This window comes from Petaurus breviceps, unplaced genomic scaffold (genome assembly GCF_028583685.1).
Source record: "Petaurus breviceps papuanus isolate PSGF00001 unplaced genomic scaffold, PetGlider_PUasm1.0 90919, whole genome shotgun sequence".
In the NCBI taxonomy this organism is placed as follows: Eukaryota; Metazoa; Chordata; class Mammalia; order Diprotodontia; family Petauridae; genus Petaurus; species Petaurus breviceps.
This window is the reverse complement of record NW_027187378.1, coordinates 17,111,490-17,128,123: the sequence shown is the minus strand read 5'-3', so window position 1 is coordinate 17,128,123 and position 16,634 is coordinate 17,111,490. Positions and strand designations below refer to the sequence as shown.

Genomic DNA, 16,634 nt, shown 5'->3' with positions numbered 1-16,634 from the left:
CACAAAACCCCGGACCTAGGCGGGGTCCAAACTCTGGAAGAAGTACGCCCAAGCACTTTGCCTTGAGGGCATTTGGTAGAGTTCAACAGCACCCCCTCGTGGTGTTTTAAAGTGGACCAACGCCGGACGGGAGTCCCCAAATAAAGAAAAAAAAAATACTCCTCTATGCAGCTTTTTGGTTTTTTTCCTTTAGTTTGTTTTTGGTTGTTTGGTTCCATGTCTTACACAGAATTGTGGGTTAACTAAAGTTATAAGGATGAAAGCCATGGACAACTCATCCTTTCTTTGAAGCTTTCCCGAGTATCCCAGTTTTCAGTGAAAAGTTTTCCAGCCTCCTCAGTCACCACCAGTCCTCCCTTTCTTTCCCCACCCCCACCCCCATTTATCTACATTATCCATGATCCACTTGGTAGATAGCTCGTCTTTGGCTAGTTGGTTGGTTCATCCATTTATTTAAAATTTTAACCATCTGAAACTCGTGTGTATGTATGTAAATATCTATCTGTCTGTCTATCTTTGCACATTGTCTTCTTCCATTAGAACGTGAGTTCCTAGAGAGCAGGGACCCTGTGTCTGCCTTTCTTTGTATCCCACGTGTTTAGCACTGTGCCTGCCACTTAAGTAAGTGGTCGCTGCCTGACTGTAATCAGAACTGCTCTCCAGACTCCTCAGCCAGATTGTAAGCTCTTCAAGATGAAGGATACCTTCTCTTATACTTCTTTGTGTCTCCGACATTGTGTGCAGTCTACAGCAGGCACTTGGATATTCTTCTCCAGTGTTCTGAGGAGCAAACAATTCCAATAGAAACGTATACTCTAATCAGAACTTCTAGAACAGACAGAGAGAACTCCTTACGTTTTCCCTAGAGGAAGGAACTCCTTAACCTGACGAGGAAATTTTCTGATGCCTTTCAGAAGGGTAACAGAAGTCTCCCGAATTGGGCATTTACCTTCTAGACTCAAAGTCATTAAAATAAAATAACTCCTTTCTTTTCCTTTTTTCCCCCTCCACTTAACCAGAGGAAATTTCTTTCACCAAGCTCTGCCAGGCCCCCCTGTTCAGAGATCAGTCGTCCTTCTAAAACCTAGTATTCCTTCATTCAACCTTGGGGGGAGCCGGGGTGGTTGTGGTGGTATTTTTTAGGCTACAATTTTTCTCCACTAAAATTCGCACTCAGGAATTCTGGCTACACTGTGTAGTAACGATAACCTCTCCCTGCCAACAACTTAAGAATAAGGAGTAGTGGTTGTCTGTGTTGTTTCTGTTTTTAAAAATGGGAAAATATCTGCAGGCATTACCCTGTGGGGTGGTCTTATTGTCTGGGAGATGGAGACCGTTACATTGTTTACTTTGTAAAACTTTCCTCTGTCTATGCCCTCCACTCTGGCCCCCACACACCCCAATTACCCCACCCCACCCAATTCACCCTCTTTGGCCTCCGCAGCGCTCAGCAATTTCTATGACTGTACTTTACTCATAGAGCGAGGTGATCGCAGCGTTTTGGTAACACAATAATCAGAGAATGCAGCATCAGCCCGTCCCACCAGGCACTTCCTTCCTTTCCCGAATTGCAAGGGAGGGCTGAGCACTTATAAAAACTTGGGCATCAACTTTCAGGCATGACAGAAACTTCCCTAGGCTGGGATCGGATGGTCACTGCATAGAGCAGAGAAAGTATCAACAAGAAGAGACCTACTCTCCCTTTCTATCCCAGAACAAGTCAGGGCAAGATACCAGAACCCAGGGAAGCAGGAGAAATCGCAGTCGATTTCACTTCCCTCTTTTCGCAACCTCCCCCACTTCTCCTTCCTCGGTGACAGCTGGCCTGAGAGAATTATGCCTCTCCTGCTCCTGCTCCTCTCTATTCTGACTCTGGCTAAACTGGGGCTCCCAGCCTCCGCAGTCCCGCAGCCTGGAGGCAGCCAGTGCATTGAAGACGACTGCTATGCCGTTTTCTGGAAACCAGAGAAGTTTACTGGGGCGAACCAGGTCTGTCAGCAGCTCGGGGGCCACTTGATGACCGTGCGCTCTTCAGTGGCCGCGGATGTCATCTCTCTACTGGCTCTGGGAGCCCCTGAAATCTCACCCCCAGACGGTCGTCTTTGGATCGGGCTGCAGCTTGGGCGGAACTGCAGCCACGAGCAGGAGGGTCAGCTGCGTGGGTTCAGGTGGGTCACGGGCGATAACAGCACCAGCTACAGTAACTGGAAGCACAGTAGCGGTGGCGCCCTCTGCGGTCACCAATGTGTTGTGGTCTCCGGGGATTCTGCCTCTGGCTCAGTGGAACTGGTCTGGGAGGAGCATTCATGTGACTTGGCCACCGAGGGTTTTCTTTGCGAGTATAACTACGCCGGATCCTGCAAGCCCCTCAATCTGGAGTCCGGTATCGATGCCAGTGTCACCTACAGTACCCCTTTCGGGGGAAAGGGAGCTGACTTTCAGGCGCTGCCCCTCAATAGCCACGCCTTGGTGGTGCCTCTTGGTTTGGACCTTGTTTGTATGAAGGTCGAGGAGACCCCGCGCTGGGGCAAGGAAAGCTTAGGCCCCTGGGACTGCCGAGTGGATAAGGGGGGCTGCTCGCAGACCTGCAACCAGGACAGCGGGAACCCTGAGTGTTTTTGCTCGCAAGGGACACTTTCGGAGGCCGACCTGCGCTCCTGCCAGACTAAGGGAGACACGTGCCCCCATAATCTTTGTCAGCAGCAATGCCAACTCAATCCAGACGTTCCAGGCGGCTACACTTGCATGTGTGATTCGGGTTACTACGTGGGCGACGACGGGCACAGTTGCGTAGACGTCGACGACTGTGCATTGGAGCCTAATCCTTGCCCGCAGAAGTGCGTTAACACGAAGGGTGCCTTCAAATGCGAGTGTAACCCGGGCTTCGAGATGCTAGATGGGGAGTGTGTGGAACTGCTCGACCCTTGCTTCGGTATCAAATGTGAGCATAAGTGTTTACCTTTGGAGGGGGGCACCTACCGCTGCACCTGCGAAGAAGGCTTCGTGCCCTTTCCAGACCAGCCCGACAGGTGCATGCTGTTCTGCAACACCACTGCATGCCCAGCCAAATGCAACCCCTACAATGCAGACGACTGCAAGTGCCCAGAGGGCTATATTTTGGACGAGAACCAGATGTGCAGTGACATAGATGATTGTGCAGCAGGGGAATGCAATGGTGGTGAATGCATCAACCTGCCGGGCAGCTTCCAGTGCATCTGTGGGCCCAAGTATAAACTCAGCAAGACAGGCCAGGAGTGTATTTCCGAAGAACCCGCGCCGGTTGATGATGGCTCGGGGGAACCCCCATTCACCGAGACTCCAGACACCACCTCTTCCCCACCCGCCGAAGGACCCGCCCCTTCGGTTGTGTTCATCGGGATCGCCATCAGCATCTTATCCATTGTCACAGTGCTCCTCGCCATCGGCTGCCACTTGAGGAAAAAGCAGTGCGCAGCCCGGGCTGCTCTGGATTACAAATGCGCAGGCCCCGCCAAGGAAGAGATTTTGCAGCAGGTGCGCACGGAGTCAGTCCCTCAGAAACTCTAAACGAGTTGGCTTAAGCGCCCCTCAAGCATCCAGGACCAAGGGCCCACGGACAGCTTCAGTCCCAGTGCAGAGCTGAGGGGAGCTGACTGACACAGATGAGTTTGATGCTATTAATAACGACTTAATCCCTTCTCTTCTCCACTCTCAGTCCTCTGGTCTCTGCCACTTTACTCTCCCAACACACAGCACCTTAGCTTTTTTTTTTTTTCCCAGATCTGGGGAGACATTATTGCCAGAAGTTTCTTTCCCAGATATAAGGATTAATCAGTGGGTTTACGGGAGCCATATTTAGGGAGTAATTTGTAAAGAATCATAACAGTGAACAGCCATGGTAAACTCTCTGATCATCACGGGGAATATTGTAAAGTGTTAATATACAGATTACCAAGTGACTTCTGACCATAATTCAGAAGCTTCAACCATCTGTAACCCCAAATAAGCCACTTTCGGCTGAATTGGGATGAGTTTGGAATTCCTTGGTGGTGATAAGAATATTTATTTTTTTTTAAGTATCTAAGATACTTTCCTTTTCTGTTTCTTTTTTTTCTTTTCTTTCCTTTCTTTCTTTTTTTTTTTTTGTAAGAAAGACCTCTCTAGCTGTCTCTTTATAGGTCTCAAACAGGGGTGGGAGTTCCTTTTAGGGTATTAGAAAAATCTACTTTATCATATGACTTTAAGCTTTCTCTGTGAATTTATATTATCTGTAGCTCTCACAAATGTGAAATCAAGACTCCCATTTGTTCAAATATCCCCTACCCTTTGCCAACCCTCCCTCACCTACTGAGAGCAAGGATAACTTTTACCTCAAAAACTTCAGTCTTCAAACAGGATGCCTTTCTGTCCTTTCATAAAGAACCCTACTTTTATTTCTCTCCGCTCAGGCTGTAAGTCTTGGCCAAATAAATAAGTAAATATCCATAGGGGGCAAATAGGATTTTTTTCTTACAAATTTTTGTAAATTGTTACTCAAATCATTGACTTACATGGACAGCATAGGTTCAGTAAAGTTAATATGAACAAGGTATTAAGTCACTTTGCTGGATTGGAACAGAAATAAATCAAAATCTCACCGTATTTATCTTGTTTTAGGATTCTGGTGTATGATTGAATTGGAAAGTCGACATCATTGTCTGATGTTCTTTGCCCATTATCTTTTGCCTTAGTATGATGGTGAAAATGCTGAGAGGGTTGCTCTAACATGATAAAACTGATGTGAGAATGCAAGGAAGAACAGTATCAGCGCTGGATTTGGGCTTAGGAAAGTTGGAGCTGAATGTACCATTTTTATAGTATATCTCTGTAGAGGCAAAGACAGAGCTGAGGGCATTTGTCAGCAGGTGAAAACATTGACAAAGAAACTACTAAGCCCTGCTGTTGACAGAAAATATTTTTAAGGGGGGGTGGGGTGAGAAGGGAGAGTCAGGGGAGAGCCTAGATCATCAAAAATAGAAGCCTTCATTGATCAGCCTCCCAGGAGGATTATATTTAACCATTTCAAATCACCTCTGTAGACCCAAGTTCTAAATCTCTGGAAGTTCTCAAACAGGGGTCAATAAGGAAGAAATAATGAGTCAAGTCTGGGGCTTTATTTTAAAGAAGGTGAGAATGTTTTATTTGCTAGGCTGTTTTTTTTTCTTATAGAAATGACCAGGTACATATAACTTGAGACTGCTATGCCAGGTTGGAGAATGTTTTTTTGGTCCAGTCAAGCTAGGTTGATGAAATTGTTCTTCAGCTTTTGAAAAAGAGCAAACTTATTATGCAAAGTACTTTTTTTTTCACAGTAAAGTTTTTCTCTACTGTTTTGTAAACTTGGCACATTTGTAAATAGTTATTTATTTATTGGAAATAAAAAATAGAGTACAGGCAAAAGCCTGGCTCCTGATTTCACTTGTAGGAAATAAACATTTTACAACTGTTTATGATAACATGATCTTGGATTATTTATTTGTCTTAAGTTTTTAACATCCATTTATTTTTATTTTTAACATGTTTCTTGAGTGCTGCATACACACGATGAGACAGTATACAAGAGAGCATGGTTCAGAAAACAATACAGCCTATGGTGTAACCCAGTTAAAACAGCTTTATTTTCTTTCAAAGATTCTTTCCAAGGTGGGAACCTTATACCTAACAAAATAACTGTCTTGTTCTGTCACAAAACATAGAAAGAATTTATTTGATACTTCCTACACATGCCCCACAAATAATTTATGACTTTCTGTGGCCAAAGTTACTTTTATATCATAGGACATTGTACGTATGGATTTTTTATTATTGTGTAGGAAGATTACTTGGCAGAAAGTATCAGAAAGTATAGTTAGACTGAGGATATCTCTGGTATACTTCACAAACAATACTTTCCATGTCCCTGAGAGTAAGTTTTGGCCAACTCTGCTGTATTAGCTAAGGAAAAGCTAGGCCTTGATTAGATGAAATGCCCAGGCATTCTTTGTCAAAAAAGTCTATTTGAGAGCCTCATTCTAGGGTCCCTATTCAAGTAAAAACTCCTTGACCACATTCCAAGATCTTATTAACAATGTATTTTAAAATATAATCTACATTTTTAAAAAATGCCATCTATTCAGTGCTCTCTCCATCCATTACCAATCAGTTGAGCTAATAAGTGATCTTTTAAAGACATTACAGAAGGGCATTCAGATGGAAATGGAAACGTTTCGTCCAATATCCATACACTTTTTAATCGTCTAAATAGCTGACTGAATGTTCTCGTTTCAACTGAGTTTTAGAACGGACTAGAATCAGTCTGAGGTTTTAGGTAAAGTAATCCCAGGTGGAGCTAACATAGAATTCAGGGAGCTGTGCCAAAAATTGCATTCCCAGGTATAGACAAAAAGGTGATAGCAAAATCATGTTATATCAGTCATAAAAATGAAATTGAGATTGATGTAGGTCATAGCCAGACACAGAAAGCCTTCCTCTCCCCTTCTCCCAGGGATCATCGGAACATTGTGCATCAGAGAAAAACACTGAAGTTATCATGCTGTGTGTAGGGCAGTGGTTCTCAAAGAATGTGTCTTCCTGGAACCAGCTCTGTGAAGAGAGCAGATTGTTACCTTTTCAATGTGAGCACTTATACCTCAGAAATTAGTAAACACTATAAAGCAGGGTTTGATTTATTGTCTTGTTGATTAAAGTGATAAAGTGCTGCTAATAATACAAAATAAACTTAAAAGTTGAATTCTTTCTACATGCTTTTTAAAAAAATTTCTGGATGGCCAGTTTGTTAAACATTTACCAGCCCCCTACTTTATGGCTCATAGTTGAATTTCTCTAGATGAGTCTTGAATTCTATGGAACTTATCTCTTCAATTGTATAACTATGTACAAGTCTCTTGACTCCAGAGCTGTGCTTAGACTCCTTAAAACCAGGAGCAAAAACGTTGGACAACAACTGCTCTAATGAAAAGAACAATGAACCAGGAGTCAAAAAACCTTTTTTTCTAGACCTGGCTCTGATGTACACTAGCTAAGCAATATTAGGGAAGTCACAGCCTCTCTGAGGCTTTGAAATATACTCTTTGAAATATAAGGATAACAGCTGTTGTGGAGCCCACCTCCCAAGGATATTGTATCAAGTGGCACTTTATCTGAAAGCATTTTGAAAATCTTCCTATAACAATGCCTGTTATTATTATTTTATCTCATTAAAGTTTGCTGACTTTGGAGGTCAGTAATGTGACAGGCAACTTAGCATATAGAAGAATGTGGGGGGACTCAGTTAAGGCCTAAATTCAAATCCCACCTCTGACACTAGCTGTATGACCTTGGAATGGTCATTTAAGCTTTATGGGCCTGAACAATTCCTGGGACTTATCTTTTAAGCAATTGACAACTTACTGTCTGTGTTGGTAGGAATTTTTCAATGTAGCAACCTAAAAGCTAAGCTAAGTAGGGCCAGAGGCACAATTTTAAAGTGTTACTCTTTCATTTCTAGTTCTAGAATTCTCTCCTCCAGGGATGTTTGATTTGCCCTATCAAAACAGCCTGGTAACATCTGCTCAGCATGGTACAGGCCTATTGACTAAGCTGACAAGTCAGTCAGTAGTGAGTTATGAGCCAGATTAAGGAAAATCAGGGCAGGTTTCATAACCACCAGTCAGTGGGCCCAGGGTATTGTCCTGACATGAACATAGACTGACAATAAGTAATATCCACAATCTTGACATGAAATTCATTTCACATGAAATTTAACACACACAAACACATATAAATATATATGTATAAAATGTATATACACATACATACATTATACTTCTGAAAAATACACAAAATAATAGCATATTTTTAGTATGAAAGTTTTTAAAATTTCATTAAATTAAAGATGTTTTATTCATTTATTCTTATTGTTGTTGCTATCTTATTCCTCAATTTTTTATTCCTTTCTTTTCTTCTTGGAGCACATCCCCTTCACCTTTGACCTTTGCATTTTTGCACTTTGACCTTTGAACATTTTAAAAGCCAAAGACAATTGATTCTGTAGTTCTTCTTCACCATAAAATCATGAAGGATTGTTAACGTATTCCACAGGTCCATGTAATTCTACAAGTTTCATCTTGCAATGCAGCTTCTCTACCTAAGCTATCAAAGTATTTAGGACTATAGGAGCTTAGAGGTCATATAGGCTTACATCTCATAGGAAATTGTAAGGATCAGACATGGAATGATTTGCACAAGGTCACATAACTAGTTAGTGTGGCAGTCAAAACTGAAATTTAGGGAGGCCTCAAGTAGGGAAAAAGTTGCAATAAAGGGGTCAGATCTGCCCATCAACAACTGATATTTTCCCAGTTGTTTAGATCTGACTTTATTTGTGTGAAAAGTGTTTTGTAATTGTGTTAATATAGTTCCTGAATTTGTCTTGGCAGGTAGACTCCTAAGTATTTTATATTATTTACAACTATTTTAAATAGAGTTTCTCTATCTCTTGCTACTGGGCTTTATTAATCATATAAAGAAATGCTAATGATTTATATGGATTTATCTTATATCCTGCATCTTTGCTAAAATTGTTCATTATTTCAAGTAATTTTTTAGGTGATGCTCTAGGCTTCTCTAAATATACCATCATATCATTTGCAAAGAGTGATACATTTGTTTCCTCATAATAATTATGGCTAGCACTTATATAGTACATTAAGTTTTACAAAGTGGGGACGACTAGGTGGCACAGTGAATAGAGCACCGGCCCTGGAGTCCGGAAGACCTGAGTCCAAATTTGGCCTCAGACACTTAACACTTACTAGCAGTGTGACCTTGGGCAAGTCACTTAATCCCAATCTTCCAGCCTTTCCCTCAAAAAAAAAGAAAAGCAAAAAAAAGTTTTACAAAGTGTTCAACATATGTTATGTTATCTCATTTCACCTGTGTCTTCTGTGATTACATTAATTGGAGTAAGGTAGAACCTTCCCTTCCTTTCCCACTTCTTATTAGAAAACAGTTTTTAATTAACCACAAATGAAACCTCTTCTACAGCTCTTATCAAGCTTTCAGCTTTTTACTAATGAAAACTGAACAATCCTTAAGAGGCCTGTCAAAAACAAATCCTACTTTCTAAAAGACAAGGATCTCAGCACCCCAGGGTTTAGCAAAATGCCGGCCACATAATAAGCACTTAATGAATCTTTGTTGACTTGAAGGAAGTTAAAGACAAAATAAGTGAGTGAATATAGTTATTTCCAGAGCAAGTAGGTTTCTTGTTGGTGGTGGGTTTTTTTTTTCCCCAATCAGTATCTCCACTATCAGGTGATAGGTCAGTTGGCTTAATTTTCAAAATACCTCCCCAGATTGCCTAAGAAGGAAGAGGAGGCAGTGGGTAGTAAGGACTTGTTCTAGGTATCTAGAGAATCTGTGAGTTAAAAGAGTAGGTGTAAAGTATCTGTGAGTTCTCATTTGCCAGGGTTTCCATTTCCTCCATATATGAATTAGGATAAAAATATTTCTACCTACCTTGCTAAAAAAAGAACATGTAACCAGGAATGAAATGATATATTTTTTTTCTTTGAAGAAATCTAATACCTAAGTATAAGTTTTGCCTTTCCCACCCCTTCCTCCTTTAGATGTGACTTGAAAAGTAAACTTTAAGATCAGATTTTAAAAGATCACTTGACCTTTTCAGACACTTGCTTTTAATATACATGCATACACACATATACACACTTGCTTTTAATATGCACACATACACACCCACCACCACCACCAGCATTTAACTACCATTTTCTTTCCCTAGGACATCCCTCCTCTACCCTGTTTTTGTTTTCTGTAGAGCCTTCCATTTTTTTTTGGTCAGCCATTTTAAACAAATTGGTTTCCTTTCATGAGAGAAACAAAATACTGTTTTTACCGTTGGATCTTAACTAAATTCAGATCTTTTTTATGTTTTAAAAAGTATGATCCTGAAAGAAAATAAAAAGAGCCTGGAGGATGTTAAATAATAGCTATTCCACCATTTGAATAGCAATGAGGCAACCAGTAAATGTTATAGAGAATAAATGGAAACCACCAACTATCAAAATTGACTTATTGGAAAAGAATTCCATCTGGGACCTGTGGCTAAAATCCCTCTCTCACTTCCATTCATTCCTTTGTCCTATGAGCTCACAAAAAAGATTTTATTTTTAAATGTAGAATTTCATGAACTGCATTCCCTTTGGAAGTAAGTCTTCTCTTTCTCTCTTATAGTTTAAATATTGGACCAGAGGGTGTTTGCACTCTTAATACTATTCCCTAATATTTTGCTTCTAATTATACTTTGGCATTATAGAATACATGTCCTAAATTAAGGCTTTTGTTGAAGTAAGAAGAAACATTGCTTTATTCTATCATGGGTTGAATTCAGAAATATCTGAGTTCAAATCTGATCTCAGATACTTCCTAACCATATGACCCTGAGCAAGTCTCTTTACCTCTCTCTGCCTCAATTTCCTCAATTGTAAATGGGAGATAATAATATCACCTATCTCCAAGGATTGTTGTGAGGATCAAATGAGATTGCATTTGTAAAGTGCTGTAATGTAATGCCAAAAGAAAGGCAACTTCCCAAGGTTCAGAATACCAACATAGGTGCTCTCCATTTTATTCAGTAACAAACCCAGAACAGAGAAGATCAAAACATGACATCATTCAAAATACAGCATTTACTAAGTGTGATTAAATAATCTCCAAGTACTACCCCACCCCAGGATCTTCCAATCATTCAATCAATTACAAAGTCCCTGTTCTAAATACTTCTCCAGCCCTAGGCTATACCTTCATTTGTCAATCACAGAGCACAATAAGGTCAAAAGTTCCCCACCCCTGGATCACAATTGAATCTACCCCAGAGTTACATCAAGTTTAAGCACAGCACTTAATACCCAAATGGAGGTCTTTTCTTCATCTTGACACGAGGCAAGTTCTCAGCAATCTTAGTTCCTGGGGAGACAAGGCTTAGCAAGGCCATAAGATACATTGCCAGTCCCTTCATGAATTCATCCTCTGTCTGTAGAACAGTCCTAGAACCCCTGAACACATTAGCAAAGCCCTCTCCCAGGATTTCTGTAAACATACAACAAGAAAATCCTTCTTCAGGGCTTCTGAACCAACAGAAAGGCTCCCAGACCCCTGCAACAACAGCACTGTCCCTCACCAGTGGACAGTATTCATTCTGTCTGCAGGACAGTCTCCAGACCCCTGCAACAACAGCACTGTCCCTCACCAGTGGACAGTATTCACTCTCTGTCTGCAGGACAGTCTCAGGGCTTCTTAGCGAACAGCCAGGTTCCAGGACTTCTTCAACAAAAGGACTGTCTTTCACCAGTGGACAAATCTGGCAAAACAACATCAAAACAGACAGACAAAGTACCAGCAAAACAGCCATGTCTCCTCAATCCTTGGCAGCTCAGGGGGCAGGTCTCAAAAGTCCAGGGCAATTCAAAGCGGCCACCAGCAATTCTCTTAGTCTCTCTCTCCACGAGGTGCTGCTTCCAAAAAGATCTTCAGAGAGGCCCCTGTGGTCAGGGATATAACTAACTTTGAGGACAAGGGAGGGGAGAGAGGAGAGGGGAGAAGATAACACCAAAGTGATGTTTCTAAAAGGCAGATCTGATCATGTCATTCCCCTTCTCAGAAAAAAAAAACAATTCTGTGACTCCCTATTATGGACCTCCAGAAGCAAATGCAAAGTATTCTCCTTGGCATTTTGTATGTTATCTCCTTGTGTACACAGAACTCCATTTCCCACCTCCATGTCTTTGCACTGGCCATCTCTCATGCTTGGAACAAACTCTCCCTTTGCCTCCATTCCTCAAAATCCCTGGTTTCCTTCAAAGTTCAGTGTAAGTGCTACTTTTTTCATGCAAATGGTAGAATCCTCCTTCTCAATCCACTTGTATCTATTTTATTATATTTATATGAGTACACATTATCTCCTCCATAGACTATAAACTACTTGAAGACAAGACTGTTTCTCTTCTGTGTCTCACACTTTTGTATCCTGGGCCTATCTCAGAGCTTGAAACATAGTAAGCATGTAATAAATGTTCATTGGTTGAATCATGTTGCACTTTAAGTTTTGGCTAATCAGTTTCCTCACAACCCTAAGAGATAAGTAGTGGTAGTATTGATATCCATGATTCAAATCATTTCAACAACTTTTTGTTTGTTTTTTGCAGATGCTAATATGTATTTTCCCTCCTTGTCTATAAGATAAAATACAAAATTCTCAGCCCAATCTACTTTTTAAGTCTTATTTCATATTATTCTCCTGCAAGGACTCTCTGTTCCTTCACCCTGGCCTACTCACCATTCCCTGTATATGACATCTTATCTCTTTCCTCTGGAACTTTGCATAGATGATCCCCTATATTTGCAATACATTTACTTCTCCCCTATAACTTAGAATTAGTAATTTCTTTCAAATTGCAACCCAGGTGCCGCATCCTAAAGGAAACTTTTTCTGATCTCCCTAGAGTTAGCATTGTTCCCCTTTCCCTTTGAAATTATTTTGAACTACTTTGTACATTTTTGTATTTATTTATCTACATGGATGTTTAATTTCTTGACTAGAATGTAATCCCCTGGAGGGCAAGCACTGTTTCATTATTGTTTTTGTATCAGCAGCATCTTGCTCAGTACCTTATAAGAGGGTTGCTTAATAAGTCTTAGTTGAGTTGAATTGCATTTGAACTAAGATTTTGCAATATGTGCTCTTTTAATAGAAAAATTAACCAACTTACTCATTGGTGAAAATTATTATTCACAAAAGTAGGGCTTTCTTCTTTTCGAAGACTGCAACTTCATCTCATTACTTCTTAAAAAGCAATAGAATGTAAGTGACCATTAGAAACTGTGGTCTACCTGATTTATGCATGCATATTTTTACTGTCTCAAAAATATCATGACTCACAATACTGTTACCTTCTGAAATTCACCTTGGGAGTACACCAGCCAGAAAACAGGGAGTATATGTGCAAGTTGTGGAAATGAAAGAGAAAAGATCATTTTAAATTGAACAATATCTTAAAGTATTATATTTGCAAAATAAGTATGGAAAGAAGCAATTCTCTCTTGTCTAAGTAAGCAGAACTGAGACAGTAACCCAAGCTACATGAAAATGGTGCTAAAACTAGTGGAAAAATGAAAAAAAATATATATGATTAACCAGTTCTTTTCCCCCTCCAAATTACCCCAAACCAGTAATAATGTCAGTACACAGTGTGGGAATTTTTTTTTCCTGTTGAGGGCTATTGATACAGGGGTAGGGTTGGGGAATCAATCGAGGACCACCTCCATATAAACTGCAACATATTTAAGATATATGTGGGCATATATATTCATATATACACACTATATACATACATGTACATAACATGTATGTATTGCTTTATTTTTAGAAAGAGGAATGTGGAATATTAAATTTACCAAGTTTTTAAAAAAAAAATTTAGTGAATGGGAAGCAATTAAGTTTTATTCACTGAATCCAGCAAATATTTGAAAAGCCTTCTTCAGTGCAATGCTAATGGGCACTTGAGGGGAGGGAGGGAGAAAGGAAAAGAGAAGGAAAGTTAGGAGAGGAGGAAAAGTAAGGAGTTATGAGGAAGAGAAATGGGATACATGAATGGAAAGTCAAAAAGGCTGGATAAATATGATTTTGAGAAAGGGAAAGAGAGTTATTGGGAGAGAAACACTGAGAGACTCAAAAGGAGATAAACAAAGGAAATTTCCATTTTTAGCTACCCTCCTTTTTTTTGAATGCTCTAAAAATTCATATTTGGTAGCACTGTCTTTATCACTACAGATTCAAGCCTGATCTTCCTCTAAAGAAATGCAAGTTAAAATGTGGACCAATTAACCAAAATGAACTATACCGATGCAATGTATCTTTTTCTGGCATCTGTCAGTCCCACCCCCACCTCCAGTATATGTATCCCATTACCACACACATGCATGCGAACACACACACACAAGCGTTGAACCTAAGTCCTTGAGTTGCTGGGTCAGTCACCATTCTGAGAGGGAGCAAAGGAGGTAGGGTTTTGGAGCCAGAGTTAGGAGACTCAGAACTTCTTAGCTAACATAACAGCCATGATTTCCTCACCATTCTTCCATGATCTCTACTTTGGAACACATGGAACTAGGATCTGCTATCTATGGAAACTCAAAGAAGAGTTACATAATTATTCGTTAAATTCAGAGCAATTAAATCTTAAATATTGTTGGACTTTCTAAGCATAATTTTTATTCATTATACTATCAAGACTATTTGAAGATGCTTGATGATCTTAAACTTGACTAGAGAGTTCTGTAACTCCCTTATTCAGCTTCAGTCATTTCACAGACTCTTCATGACCCCATTTGGAAAAGATACTGGAGTAGTTTGCCATTTCATTCTCCAGCTCATTTTACAGATGAGGAAACTGAGGTAAACAGGGTTAAGTGACTGGCCCAAGGGCACACAGCTAGTAAGTATCTGAGATCAGATTTGAACTCAGGTTTTCCTGACTCCAGGTCCAGCAGTCTATCCACTGAACCACCTAGTTGCCCCTACTTCTGCTTTTTTGTGTTTACATTCAAAGTGTTTCTACCCCCAGGGAAGTCCCAAGGAAGTTATGTTGTATAAACAGATGGGTACAGAAAACTTAAAACAACAAAATAAAAAGGGTTTCACAACAGGGATGTCTAAAAAGTTTTCTATGTTTAAAATGATTTTGATTTACTAAGCCTCACAAATTCAAAACAAAATTGGGGGAAAAAATTCCACTTTCAGAGATTAACTTGATTTATTTGAGGAACCCAGGACAGTATTAAATGTATATATCTAACAAGTAATTAATAAAATGTTAAAATCTATAAATGTTTTGTTTCTTATTCTTTCACTATCTCAGTTATCAAAGCTTGTCAGAATTTTTTTAAACTTTTAAACAGGCAAGTGCTCTGTTTTACAATCAATCAAATCCAAAGTCTTTTCTTGTAAAAAGAAGCAGCAGACAGGGTTACCCAGGGCTTTGGCAGCTGAAGATATATGTTGTCAATATTCTTGGCTTATGCCTGGTCATGTCTTATCAGTGAAACAAAATTGCAGAGTGTGTGTCATGTGGGAGATTGGAGCTCCTGGAAAGTGTTCTTCCCTATGAGGCTGCAGGCAAAGTCCCCACCCAAGCTCGATGGCAAGGACCCAGCATCCTACTCCAATCTCCAACCACAGCCATGACTTAACCCCTTCACCCCAAGGCTATTTATCTTTTCACTCCCTAGCAAATGCATGCCTTTTAAATAACACCTCCCAGAGCCTCATCCTGTGATGCCATGGCTACAGAAGGTCAATAAATACCAGTGGCCTACTTCCAGTTTCCTGAGATCACATGTGTTGGGAAAGGGGGGAAATATCACTGAACTAGGGCTTAGGAGAATGGAGTCCAAGTTCCAACTTGGCCCTGCCTCCTTGTGTAAGTTTGTTTAAGTCTCTGGGCCCCCAGATTCCTCCTCTGTAAAATAAAGGGATTGGATTAGAAAATGCCTTTCAGGTGCTTTCTAGATCCAATATGACTTTCACCATCAGTATAATCAGAGACAGAATGGTATACTGGAAAGTGTCTCAGGAGGTCAGGAAGACCTGATTTCAAGCTACCTCTTGATATATACTAGTTATCTGATCAAATCTTTTGATCTCTAGGTTGTCCGAAGCAACTCTTTAAAATTATAGATGTTTTTTTTTTTTTTCCTGTATCTGTGGAGGGAATTTCCCCACTGGGTGTTCTTAACACCAACGCAACTATAGGTCTCTGACCTCTCTACTGGAAAATATTCTCTAGCAAACTATTCTCTAGCAAAATGAAGCATGACATGGCACGAAATATTTCAGACTATGGATTATTGGTGTGGGTGGGAGAGGTGGGAGAAGGGCAGCTGGGTAATGGTCTGGCAATTGGCAACTTTCTGGTTTATGTGACATTTCCCTTAATATTCTGTGGAGGAGGCTGGCTTTTAGCAGTCTGAAACCTAGCTAGACAGTAGAGGAGGGCATGTGTGGGTGGGGTGGGAGTGAGAGTGGGAGAAAGGGAATGAAAGAAGGTTAGATACTGAATCATTGTGGATAATTTCTTCACAAATAAAACTATAGAGTATAATACTTAACGGTGATCTTAGAGAACCATTAACCTTCATTTTTAAGAATAGGCAACCCAGGCCTATAGTACCGAAGTCAGATTCCCAAAGTCACAAAGAATTGCCATTAACTGATAACTGACTTAGGGAAATGTGTGTAAACTAAGCCAAGCTTGAGTATAGACTTTCTATCAATAATTATTGTGAAGGGGAAAAAAACCCCATCACATTTATGTAGCCTTTTAAGGTTTTTGAAGGGGTTAAGGTTTGTAAGTAGAATGTTATTGGCAAAATACAGTCAAGAGTTAAGACGTAATCCTGACAAAAATTCTGCGTTGTCCCATGCTAATCAAGCGTTTGTCTGTCTCACTCCACTGAGGTAATTGATAGGTGGCCTAGGAGTTTAAATTCTGATACCTTGAGAGCAGGAGCTCTGGTTGTGTGTGTGTGTGTGTGTGTGTGTGTGTGTGTGTGTGTGTGTGTGT

The 16,634-nt window shown here is 40.4% G+C and overlaps 1 protein-coding gene and 1 long non-coding RNA gene across 3 annotated transcripts in view; both read left to right on the top strand.

Moving 5' to 3' along the window:
• Positions 1-16,634, top strand: part of LOC138151932 (uncharacterized) — a 215,631-nt gene that overhangs the window by 11,044 nt on the left and 187,953 nt on the right. The window lies entirely within an intron of this gene.
• On the top strand, positions 1,038-5,474 carry THBD (thrombomodulin). The gene has a single exon (XM_069075509.1). It carries the CDS (start codon positions 1,837-1,839, stop codon positions 3,544-3,546), a length of 1,710 nt encoding a protein of 569 aa, XP_068931610.1. The 5' UTR covers positions 1,038-1,836; the 3' UTR covers positions 3,547-5,474.

Excerpts from the sequence above, each read along its gene's own strand:
- THBD (XM_069075509.1), top strand. The coding sequence starts at position 1,837 with ATGCCTCTCCTGCTCCTGCTCCTCTCTATTCTGACTCTGGCTAAACTG.